Below are 12111 nucleotides of genomic sequence, written 5' to 3' on the forward strand. Positions count from 1 at the left end.
TCTTTCCTCCCCATCTGTCACCCGTTTCCTTCATCCTCCAGGAGGAGCCTGAACAAGATCCTGGGGAAGCCTCCTTGAAACTCTGAATTCTAATAATACGTTTTGCCCACTGCCTGCATAGCAGACATTCTCTCTGGCTGCCCTGCCCTGGCTGGGCTGATCCAGGCTAAGGAGGCTGCTTTTGTCCCCAGAGAGCAGCAGTAGACCACAGCCACTCAGGATGGTGTCAGGGTGACAGCCAGACCCATAAGAGACCTCTTAGTGGCTCTGTTCTGGGGAGGGGTGGCCAGTGTTCCAGGGTCTTTCTGATCACACATTGGACCCTCACATCTGTACCTTCTGGGCTTGCATCAAGCCCTTCAGGTCTCTCTTTGATGTTGTTTAATTTCCACCTTATCTCCGGGATACCCCAGCACGTCTTTAAACTTGAGCAAGAGGAATACATGAAGGAGGACATCCCTTGGACTCTGATAGACTTCTATGACAATCAACCTGTGATTGACCTGATCGAAGCCAAAATGGGCATTTTGGAGTTGCTGGATGAAGAATGCTTGGTAACTGTCAGAATAACTGGCTTCTTTTTCAGTCTTTGAGTAGCTACAGATAGGCCTACCACCGAGCTTCTTCTCGGAGCTATGTATGGAAAGCCAGATGTTAAATTTGCTTGGATATTAAATCTGAGACACTAATGTGGAGCCTGAACCCTGGGAGCCTGGGATCCTCCCACCTTAGCACATTTATGTACCACCCTTGGGTATGAATGGAAAAAATGAGATGTGACACACGTCTGTGCATGGTGGAGGAGGAGGCTTATTGTGTGTGAGTGAATAACAGATACAGGGAAAAAAGGAGCCGGGCTATGGGTAAGGTAGAGGGAGAAAATTTATTATAGATATGCGGAAGAGGACAGTCAGAGGCAAGGACATCTGGGAGAGTCCAGAGTGGGCGTGACCCTGAGCTGGACCATGTGAGGAGAGGGAGGAGAGGAGAGGGAGAGGGGAGAGCAGGGAACCAGGTGCAGCAGCCAGGAGGCCAATGGTACAAAGAGCAGGGGAACCAAAATGGTTGGACTATATAGAGAAGGGCAACCTAGCCTCCTGGGCTGGAGAATTTAGGGTAGGGGGCAGGATGGCCCTGTAACAGGTAGGGACCAAGGGATGCAGAGAAAACCTAGTAGCCAGGCCCCCTCTGATATGTTAAATAGGCACCCCACCCTTTTGTCTGTGATTTGTAGATATGAGGGAAAGAACAATCAGCGGCATCTGGAAGGGTCCAGACTGAACTGGGCCATGAAAGGAGAGATGGGCAAGAGAGGACAAGAATGGGGCGAGGGGGGCATGAGGGCAGGAGTGGAGGACTGAGAGACCAAGAGGCCATATAGCCAAGAGGGCTGGTTATATAGGAAAGAACAGCTGGGGGAAGGCAGTGCAGCTCAGGAGCTGGGGAAATGGAGGGTATGGGGCAGGATATACCAGCCAGGTGACCCCACAATAGGTACTAGTGAGCAGGGACTGGGGGAGACTGATGGCCAGAGTCCACTTGAAAATGGTAGACACCTCATTCAGTCATTTGTCCTGGTACCAGGCACAACCCCTAGGGTGACATCCAGCAAGGAGCTTGTCTTGGAGGCCAGCAGGCAGGCAGATGTATAGGGTGTACGGTGAATGGCTCCACCCTGTGTTTAGTGTGAGTCACCCGGAGCGGATCGGGAGGGAATGTCACAGCCATATGATTCCAGAGAACCTGTAGGAGTCACTTAAAGGTGGGTCAACACAACCCTGTGCCCCAAGAACAAATAACCCCCTGGAGAGTGTGAATGGACTGGAAACAGTTGCTTCTGACACTTGAGCAGTCACCACCCCCAAAGATATATTTGCTTAAAAATAATGACACACTACTTCAGGTCCAAAAGAAACCAGACAAACAGCTAACTGTGGCGCCTGTTAGCATACCAAAGTGCACCCAGGCTTCCGGGCTCTCTCAGTACCTGTGACTCCTCTCACCCCACCCTTGTCCTAACCATTTCCAGCTTCCCTTCCCCAGCTTCTCAATCCATTTCAGCTATGCGCTCTCGCCCCCCCCCTTCTTTTTTTGTCCCTCTCTTTCTCTTCTCTCTTGGTTCTCTCTTCTCTTCCCCTCTCGTTCTCCTCCCTCTCTTTCCTCTTGTGACCCGCTTCAATCTGCCAGTCAGATTCAGTCTACTTTCTCTCTCTGCTCGGGACTCTTCTAGATGCTTCTGGCTACACCCTTACCTCATATCTACAATAACCTTCCCCTACACCATGCCTTGGAACAAATCATGCCCTCATTTTTATACACAGTAAAACTACCACTGCTCTGTGATTCTTTCCTGGAATTCTTGGTTCCGTGGTTCTTCCCGATCACCTTTTCCAGCACCACCTATGCACCAGCTCTTGCAGGCATCAAGCCAGTGTTCCAGAATGTTCTAGAGCCAGGAGTATTGAGGCTAAGGTAGACTTCAAGTATTTGTAAGTACTGAAGGTGACCCGGAAGTCACTGAGCCACAATGGAGTATGGAATTCACTCTTCAGGTTGAATTTAACTGGTAGTGTTTAAATGCCAGCATTAAAAACTGGTTTTCTGGGGCTGGGGATTTAGCTCAGTGGTAGAGCGCTTACCTAGGAAGCGCAAGGCCCTGGGTTCGGTCCCCAGCTCCGAAAAAAAGAACCAAAAAAAAAAAAAACTGGTTTTCCAAAGAGCTTAGCTGGAGGAAGTATGACCTTGGTTATGGGAGGCAGAAAAGCCAAATAAAATCTATTTTCCCTGAGAGGGGGTAGGGAAGACACACACCTGGTGTTGCCCTTCCCACTCTACTGGGAATGGAGCCAGGTTCCCATCCCAGTCCTCTTTCCTTGAACTTTGAAGCGTCTGTGAGAAGAGTAAAATAGTGCCTATTCTGCATGTATGTAAGTCTTCATTCAGTGTCTTCTAAAGGGACACTGGTATAGCCATTTAAATATTGGGATAAAGAGTTCATATATTTGTTCATAATAAAAAATAATTATCTACAAAGATTAATAAGGCCAAAGATACATGAGTGTTTAGAATTTCTCAGAGCAGTGGTTCTCAACCTGTGGATTGTGGTTCTTTGGGGAGAGTTGAACAACCCTTTCGCAAGAGTCGCCTAAGACCATTGGAAAACACAAATATTTACAATTCATAACAATAGCAAATTCAGTTTTAAAGTAGCAACAAAAATATTGTTATGGCTGGGGTCACCACAGCATGAATAACCATATTCAAGGGTTGAAACATTAGGAAATGTGAGAACTGCTGGCCTAAAGGGAGAAGGCCCACTGCTGTGCAGCAGCTCCCTGAGGCAGCAGATGACCTTGGTGCCCCCAGGTCAGCTTCTTTCTTCCCTCTTCTATCTTGTTTCTGTACTGGAGATTTTCCTTGCCCTTCTCTTCCAGTTGCCTCATGGAACTGATGAAAACTGGCTTCAAAAGCTGTATAACAATTTTGTCAACAAGAACTCTTTATTCGAGAAGCCTAGAATGTCAAACTCATCCTTCATCATCCAACATTTTGCTGACAAGGTACAGTGATGTCTTGACCAACGTGCCATACCCAGGTCAGAACTTTTCTGCTGTGGTTGGATTCAAGCCCCACTGGGGGGAGTGGGGGAGACAACTGCTCAGTAAAATGTTTGCCTTACAAGCATCAGGACCTGGGTTCAGTCCCCAGATCCCTTTGTAAGACAAACCAGGCATAGTGACACACATCTAGAATCCATTAGGAGAAGATGTTTTATTGTTGGTAAAAGAGAAAAAAATTTCTAGGCATCTGGAAGGGTCCAGAGCAGAGAAAGAAGCAGACTGGACGAGAGAAGGGAGAATGGCAGGAGGGAATAGTGGAGGGATAGCAAAGAGAGAGAGAGAGAGAGAGAGAGAGAGAGAGACAGACAGACAGACAGACAGACAGACAGACAGACAGAGACAGACAGAGAGACAGAGACAGAGAGAGAGGGGAGAGACAGAGAGAGACACAGACTAGCGAGATAGCTAAAGCAGGACTAGAATAGCAGGTTATAAGAACAAGTATCTGGGGTAGAGAAGCCTATGAGCTAGAGCAGGCCTGGGGGCTGTGGGTTGTGTCAGAAGTCAGCTCTGACATGACAGGTACACTGAGGCAGGCCATAGGGTCGGTGATTGGTCAAACAGCAGACTTTTCTACAAGTTCCTGCGGAATGTTGGCTTATATCTAAACACCAGAAATCCTCCTATTGTCCGGATTGAGTTCCTTTCTGGATATATGTACTGCCTGAGACCTAACAATACACACACAAAGAGAGCCTGGGGGTGTAGCTCAGTGGTAGAATGCATGCTTAGTGCATGTAAAGGCCCGGAATTGACCCCATGCACTACAAAGAAAAGAAGGGGAGAGAGGGAACTGGCTTGTACCTGATGCTTCGTGCTCTGGCCTCTGGGGTAACGGGCTCCTCTCTGCACAGGTGGAGTACCAGTGTGAGGGGTTCCTGGAGAAGAACAGAGACACTGTCTACGACATGCTGGTTGAAGTCCTCAGAGCAAGCAAGGTTGGCAGGGTTCCCAGGGGCACGGGCTGCTGGTCATTGTGTACCTGACACAAGAAAGGGTAGAGTTGAAAAGAGGAACTACTGGGTAGCAACAGCACCTCCAAGTGGTTTTTTTTATTTCCTTCTTTTTCCCAGTTGAATAAAATTCCAGTATATCCGTGCATCACATTTTATTTGTTTTAGAATTGAGGGCAATGTACATTTTAGCATCTGAAAACATGGTCAATTGTATACCTGCCAATGACAGAGAAAGGAGTCAGCTAACACAGCTGACCGGGCCAGTGCAGCTCACACTAGGCTCCTTCCCTGACTCACAGGAATGTGGCACTACCTGGGGGTCAGGCCCTGTTCTCACTTCTGAGGACACAGCAGTGACCTTGCCTGATGGCCAGGTCTTCCCAGGGGCACATAGTGGAAGCCATGTCCCTTCACACATACACAACAGTGTGAGGTCCCCATGGCACTCAAAGAAATCCAAAACCAAGGAGCTGGGGATATGTCAGTGAGTGAAATGGCTGCCTCACCAGCAAGAGGACTTAAGTTTATTCCTCGCACCCAAGTCAAAAAATGAAAACAAAACAAACAAAAAACACTTGTCTATATCCCAACACTGAGGGGGCAGAGACAGGCAGATCTCTGGAGCTTACTGACCAGCCAGAGTAGACAAGTTACTAAGTTCTAGGTTCAGTGAGAGAGCTCCTCTCAAAATACAAGGCAATGAATGAAGACACACCAAATGCCAATACATACACACATGTGCACACATCTACATACAATGGGCACACACATGCATGCACATGGGCATGCACACACATACAAAAGGAAAGAAAATCAAACCAAGTTTAACGGGTGTGGCCTTGGGCATCAGGTTCTAGAATCCACTGCTTGGAGTGATGAACATTATCTCCAAATGAATGAAGGCCTTGTGGCCATTTTCTTTTCCACTTCAGATCTTTCCTGATAAAACTTTAAGAAGAAGGTATTCCATAGCTAGGCCTTCATTTTATAATCATCTGGTCTACATTTATTTCCCTCTTTTAGACAATCCAGTCATTTAAAGTGCTCAGATGTTTCGACAGTTCCCATGGAGTCCAGGCAGTTGCCCTGATGGGTATAAACAAAGGCCACCCTCAGCAAGGCAGCTCACAGAGGAGCATTCGGTGTTGAAACATGGTGGTCGCATCTTTCACATCTTCTGACAGAATTAGTTGACTTTCTTTGCTGATTACTTAGCCCAAGCTTACCTCAGGGTCCTGTCTAGAAGATGTCTTACAGACTAGGTCTGTCTCCTGAACTGACAGGTGGGAATTCCAGACTCAGTCTGTGCTTGAGGGCACAGGAATGCTCACACACACACACTCTCTCTCTCTCTCTCTCTCACACACACACACACACACACACACACACACATACACACACATGCATACACACGCACACACATACACACACACATATACACACACACTCACACACACACTCACACATACACACACACATACACACACATACACACTCACACACTCACACACACACATACACACACATACACACACATACACACATACACACACACTCACACACACACATACACACACATGCACACACACACACACACTCCCCACTCCCCCCACCCCTCCCCCACTTTGGAGTGCGTTAGGCAATGCCCAGGGTCCCGCTTTGGAGGCCGTTATCCACTTTAAAAGAATGAAGAGCAACAGAAGACAGACCCTTGACACAACCGATTCACAGCAGAGTATGGATGCCCCAAAAGAGGGGCAAATAAAGATGAGAGAGCAGAGGCAGGACCGAGGCCAGCCTTGGCTATACACTCATAATCAGGTGTAGGTCAGCCTGGGCTACACAGTGAGACCCTGCCTCAAAAACCGAAAGGCTCCGAGGAGCTAGCTCAGTAAGTGCTTGCCATACAATAATGAGAGCCCGAATCCGAGTCCCAGAACCCATGTAAAAAAGCCAGGCGCAGTGGTACACACATGTCACCCCAGCAAGTGGGGGAGGCAGAAACAGGGGCTTTCTAGTCTTCTTGTATTCTGATCTGGGTAAGCGCCAACTCTACATGAGAGGCCCTGTCTCAAAAGCAAGGTAGACCCTGTTCTTAAGATTGTCCTTTGGCTTCCATACACATGTTTACATACACGTTTACACACATGAACACACACACTGTACATGAAAGCATCCACATATACACATAGATATAGGGATATGGGTTCAACATTGTAAGCAGGGTGTGGCCGGATGCCACTAATGGCCCTGATTTGTAAGTAGGGCTTGGATCTACAGAGAGGGGTGGCTGGGCTCTGAAGAGAGTCCAGCTGAGCCAAAGGGCCCAGCAGAGCCAGGGGATGTCTCTTCTCTTCTGCCAGATGGCACAGTGCATGCATTTAGACACTTGTACAGTTGTCCTCTCTCTCAGTCCCAGGAAGCCATGGGCATGACCATGCGGGAGGCCCTCCATACATAATGGAGTTCTGGCTGTGGAGGTGGCGGGAACCATCACCCTGGATCCGCTCATTTAGATAGCCGTCACGATTGTGTATTTGGTCTGTGCGGGTAGGGATACTAAAACCCTCCCTGTTCCCTTCCAGTTTCATCTCTGTGCCGCCTTTTTTCAAGAAAGCCCTGTTCCGTCTTCTCCCTTTGGGGCAATGATCACAGTCAAATCTGCAAAGCAGGTCATCAAGCCGAACACCAAGCACTTCCGGACCACGGTTGGGAACAAGGTACACGGGGGCGAGGTGGGAGACGGTCACGGTAAGGCCAGCTCGGGGGAGCCAGACCGTCGTGGACGCACAGCCCGGGCCTGGCTTCAGACAACCCATCTTCAACCTAACTTCAGTTTAGCACATCCCAGCGCTCCCTCCCTACCCATGAGTAGTCACATGGTGTATTAGGTTTCTGCTGCCAGGGAACCCTGGTCAGGTAGGCTGTACCTGTTAACCACAGTCATAGCGCAAAGCCTGCCCTGACAGTTGCTTGTGCGAAGTTACCTCCTCTTTTGAAAGAAGTTTTAAAAACTTTTCTTTATGTGTGTAGGGGTGTATATATGTGAGGACACGGGTGCTCACAGAGGACAGAAAAGAGTGTTGGAGCACCTCGAGCTAGAGTTACAGGCATCTGTAAACCACCCAGTGTGGGTGCTGGGACCAAGACTAAGGTCCTTCGGTAGAGCCTCAAGTGCTCTCTGACTGGCTCTCCAGCCCCAAAGTTACCTCTTCTTATGATCATCTTTATTTGTCTGCAATAAGCAGTGAGTTATTACAGAGTAACATCTGACCCCGGGTCCTGCTTCCCAGTTCCGCAGCTCCCTGTTCTTGCTCATGGAAACCCTCAATGCCACCACACCCCACTACGTCCGGTGCATCAAGCCAAATGATGAGAAGCTGCCCTTTGAGTGAGTATTCCTGTCACAGAAGGAGAGCCCTTCAAAAGTGACATCCTACTGTGGCCAAAGGCAACTTAAGGAAGAAAGTTCTTGGGCTAGTGCTTTGGGAGGGAGACTCTCTCTAATGGCGGAGGAGGAGGAAGAGGAGGAGGAAGAAGAGGAGGAGGAGGAGGAAGAGGAGGAGGAGGAGAAAGAGGAGGAGGAGGGGGAGGAGGAGGAAGAGGAGGAAGAGGAGGAAGAGGAGGAGGAGGAGAAAGAGGAGGAGGAGGGGGAGGAGGAAGAAGAGGAGGAGGAAGAAGAGGAGGAGGGGGAGGAGGAGGAAGAAGAGGAGGAGGGGGAGGAGGAGGAGGGGGAGGAGGAGGAGGGGGAGGAGGAGGAGGAGAAAGAGGAGGAGGAGGGGGAGGAGGAGGAGGAGGAGGAGGAGGAGGAGAGGCAGCAGACAGTCAGAGCAGGAAGCTAAGACCTGACATCTCCATTCGCGCACAGGAAGCAGAGAGAGCTAATTGGAAATGGGCCAAGGCTACAAACCCTCAAAGCACCTCCTGTCCCCCAATGCACACACTATGTGCTTCCTCTAGTAAGGCTCTAACTCCTAAAGGTTCCATAACCTTCCCAAACAGGTCACAACTGGGGACTAAGTCGTGTCTGGCAGAGGGGGCACACGCCTTTAATCCCAGCAGTTAGGAGGCAGAGGCGGGTGGATCTCTGAGTCTGAGGCCAGCCTGGTTCATAGAGTGAGGTCTAGAAAGAACAGCCAGAGCTACACAGAGAAACCCTGTCTCAAAACAAAATGGAAAAACGCACCAAAACGCACAAAAATGAAAAAAAAAAAGCACCACCAACAGAAAACACAGACTGGGGGGCTGGGGATTTAGCTCAGTGGTAGAGCGCTTACCTAGGAAGCGCAAGGCCCTGGGTTCGGACCCCAGCTCCGAAAAAAAGAACCAAAAAAAAAAAAAAGAAAAGAAAACACAGACTGTGGGTTTTTTTCTCATTCAGAGTACGAAGATTTTGGAGTTTTTCTGAGATTTCCCATGAACTTTCTGAGTTCTTTAATCATTCAAGCAGGGCTACCTTTTACATATTTACACCCCTGAGCTTGAAATAATTGTCTGCAAGCCAAGGTTAAACACCCAGGACCCAGCCTCCCTGCATATGTAAGGGAGCATATGTGTCTGTAGGCTACCAACAGTGGTAGACCCCAAGCTACTGTAGGCTTCTTTTTTTTTTCCTCCATCTTTATGTAGTTGAGTATTTCTTATTTACATCTCAACTGTTATTCCCTTTCCCCGCCTCCAGGCCAACATCCCTCTAACCCCTCCCCCTCCCCTTCTAGATAGGTGTTCCCCTCCCCATCCTCCCTCCATTACCCCCCCCCCAGCAATCACGTTCACTGGGGGTTCAGTCTTAGCAGGACCCAGGGCTTCCCCTTCCACTGGTGATCTTACTAGGATATTTATTGCTACCTATGAGGTCAGAGTCCAGGGTCAGTCCATGTATAGTCTTTAGGTAGTGGCTTAGTCCCTGGAAGCTCTGGTTGCTTGACATTGTTGTACATATGGAGTCTCGAGCCCCTTCAGTTCTTTCAGTCCTTTCTCTGATTCCTTCAACGGGGGTCTCGTTCTCAGTTCAGTGGTTTGCTGCTGGCATTCACCTCTGTATTTGCTGTATTCTGGCTGTGTCTCTCAGGAGAGATCTACATTCAGTTCCTGTCAGCCTGCACTTCTTTGCTTCATCCATCTTATCTAGTTTGGTGACGGTATATGTATGGGCCACATGTGGGGCAGGCTGAATGGGCATTCCTTCAGGCTCTGCTCTCAACTTTGCCTCCCTATTCCCTCCCAAGGGTATTCTTGTTTCCCTTTTAAAGAAGGAGTGAAGCATTCACATTTTGATTATCTGTCTTGAGTTTCATGTGTTCTGTGCATCTAGGGTAATTCAAGCATTTGGGCTAAAATCCACTTAACAATGAGTGCATACCATGTGCATTTTTCTGTGATTTGGTTACCTCACTCAGGATGATATTTTCCAGTTCCATCCATTTGCCCATGAATTTCATAAAGTCATTGTTTTTGATAGCTGAGTAGTATTCCATTGTGTAGATGTACCACATTTTCTGTATCCATTCCTCTGTTGAAGGGCATCTGGGTTCTTTCCAGCTTCTGGCTATTATAAATAAGGCTGCTATGAACATAGTGGAGCACGTGTCTTTGTTATATGTTGGGGCATCTTTTGGGTATATGCCCAAGAGAGGTATAGCTGGATCCTCAGGCAGTTCAATGTCCAATTTTCTGAGGAACCTCCAGACTGATTTCCAGAATGGTTGTACCAGTCTGCAATCCCACCAACAATGGAGGAGTCTTTCTCTTTCTCCACATCCTCGCCAGCATCTGCTGTCACCTGAGTTTTTGATCTTAGCCATTCTCACTGGTGTGAGGTGGAATCTCAGGGTTGTTTTGATTTGCATTTCCCTTATGACTAAAGATGTTGAACATTTCTTTAGGTGCTTCTCAGCCATTCGGCATTCCTCAGCTATGAATTCTTTGTTTAGCTCTGAACCCCATTTTTAATAGGGTTATTTGTCTCCCTGCAGTCTAACTTTGTGAGTTCTTTATATTTTGGATATAAGCCCTCTATCTGTTGTAGGATTGGTAAAGATCTTTTCCCAATTTGTTGATTGCCGTTTTGTCCTAACAACAGTGTCCTTTGCCTTACAGAAGCTTTGCAGTTTTATGAGATCCCATTTGTCGATTCTTGATCTTAGAGCATAAGCCATTGGTGTTTTGTTCAGGAAATTTTCTCCAGTGCTCATGTGTTCGAGATTCTTCCCCACTTTTTCTTCTATCAGTTTGAGTGTATCTTGTTTGATGTGGAGGTCCTTGATCCACTTGGACTTAAGCTTTGTACAGGGTGATAAGCATGGATCGATCTGCATTCTTCTACATGTTGACCTCCAGTTGAACCAGCACCATTTGCTGAAAATGCTATCTTTTTTCCATTTGATGGTTTTGGCTCCTTTGTCAAAAATCAAGTGCCCATAGGTGTGTGGGTTCATTTCTGGGTCTTCAATTCTGTTCCACTGGTCTATCTGTCTGTCTCTGTACCAATACCATGCAGTTTTTATCACTATTGCTCTGTAATACTGCTTGAGTTCAGGGATAGTGATTCCCCCTGAAGTCCTTTTATTGTTGAGGATAGTTTTAGCTATCCTGGATTTTTTTGTTATTCCAGATGAATTTGCAAATTGTTCTGTCTAACTCTATGAAGAATTGGGTTGGGATTTTGATGGGGATTGCATTGAATCTGTAGATCGCTTTTGGTAAAATGGCTATTTTTACTATATTAATCCTGCCAATCCATGAGCATGGGAGATCTTTCCATCTTCTGAGATCTTCTTCAATTTCTTTCTTCAGAGGCCTGAAGTTCTTATACAGATCTTTCACTTGCTTGGTTAAAGTCACACCGAAGGGCATCCCTCCATTGGATGGGAGCCAAAATGTTACCGCCCACACATCTTTTTACCTGTTGATACTGTTGGTACATGTTTTCCCCCACAAGGTGGCCCCTTCCCCATCATCCCCCTTAGACCTCCTTCCCCTACCTACCTACACCCCCAGCTTCTAGCCTCACAGAAAGACTATTCCAGAACATTCTGTCAATGTGTCTGGTGCTCTGTACGTGTGTTGGGGGTGAAGGGGCAATGGGACTGAATCTTGCTGCCTGGGAGTCTGAAGCCCAGGCCTCCCTGTGCACATGGTCTGCATCACTCGGTAGCTATGAAGCCTTAACACATAAAATTGCTTTAAGGTTTGACTCTAAACGGATTGTCCAGCAGCTGCGAGCCTGTGGTGTTTTAGAAACGATTCGAATAAGTGCCCAGAGCTACCCTTCCAGGTAGGCTGTTGTGAGTGAAGGCACAGAGAAGCCACCAAAGGGGACCACACCCATTGGTAGAAAGTTTATTCAGGGGGAATCAAACTGGTGTTGTGTGTGGTGTGTTTGGGGAATCAAACGAGTGTGTGCGTGCATGTGTGTGGTACATGGGAGGTGGGTGTGAACCAAAATCCCTGGGGGCTAGTGTGGGGGACTTTTATCTGTTGCAGACTTGGTTGAGTTAAACAGGAACTGGATGCCCTTTGTGGGAGGTGGCTAA

General features: G+C 47.8%; 1 protein-coding gene across 5 annotated transcripts in view; it reads left to right on the forward strand.

Moving 5' to 3' along the window:
- The window catches only part of Myo5c (myosin VC), a 76966-nt gene that overhangs the window by 32376 nt on the left and 32479 nt on the right, over nucleotides 1–12111 (forward strand). For 4 of the 5 annotated variants that reach the window (XR_001839460.3, XR_594031.3, XM_006243413.4 and 1 more), the window contains exons 12-17: nucleotides 414–554; nucleotides 3435–3560; nucleotides 4475–4558; nucleotides 7162–7296; nucleotides 7870–7967; nucleotides 11766–11852. Coding sequence is in view for 3 of the 5 variants with exons in the window: in XM_006243413.4 (XP_006243475.1) it covers nucleotides 414–554; nucleotides 3435–3560; nucleotides 4475–4558; nucleotides 7162–7296; nucleotides 7870–7967; nucleotides 11766–11852 (671 nt within the window). In the remaining 2 variants the exon portion in view is untranslated. The remainder of the gene's footprint in view (nucleotides 1–413; nucleotides 555–3434; nucleotides 3561–4474; nucleotides 4559–7161; nucleotides 7297–7869; nucleotides 7968–11765; nucleotides 11853–12111) is intronic. The other variant, XM_063265550.1, reaches the window with a different exon arrangement.

The sequence above is a fragment of the Rattus norvegicus genome, chromosome 8 (assembly GCF_036323735.1).
Source record: "Rattus norvegicus strain BN/NHsdMcwi chromosome 8, GRCr8, whole genome shotgun sequence".
In the NCBI taxonomy this organism is placed as follows: Eukaryota; Metazoa; Chordata; class Mammalia; order Rodentia; family Muridae; genus Rattus; species Rattus norvegicus.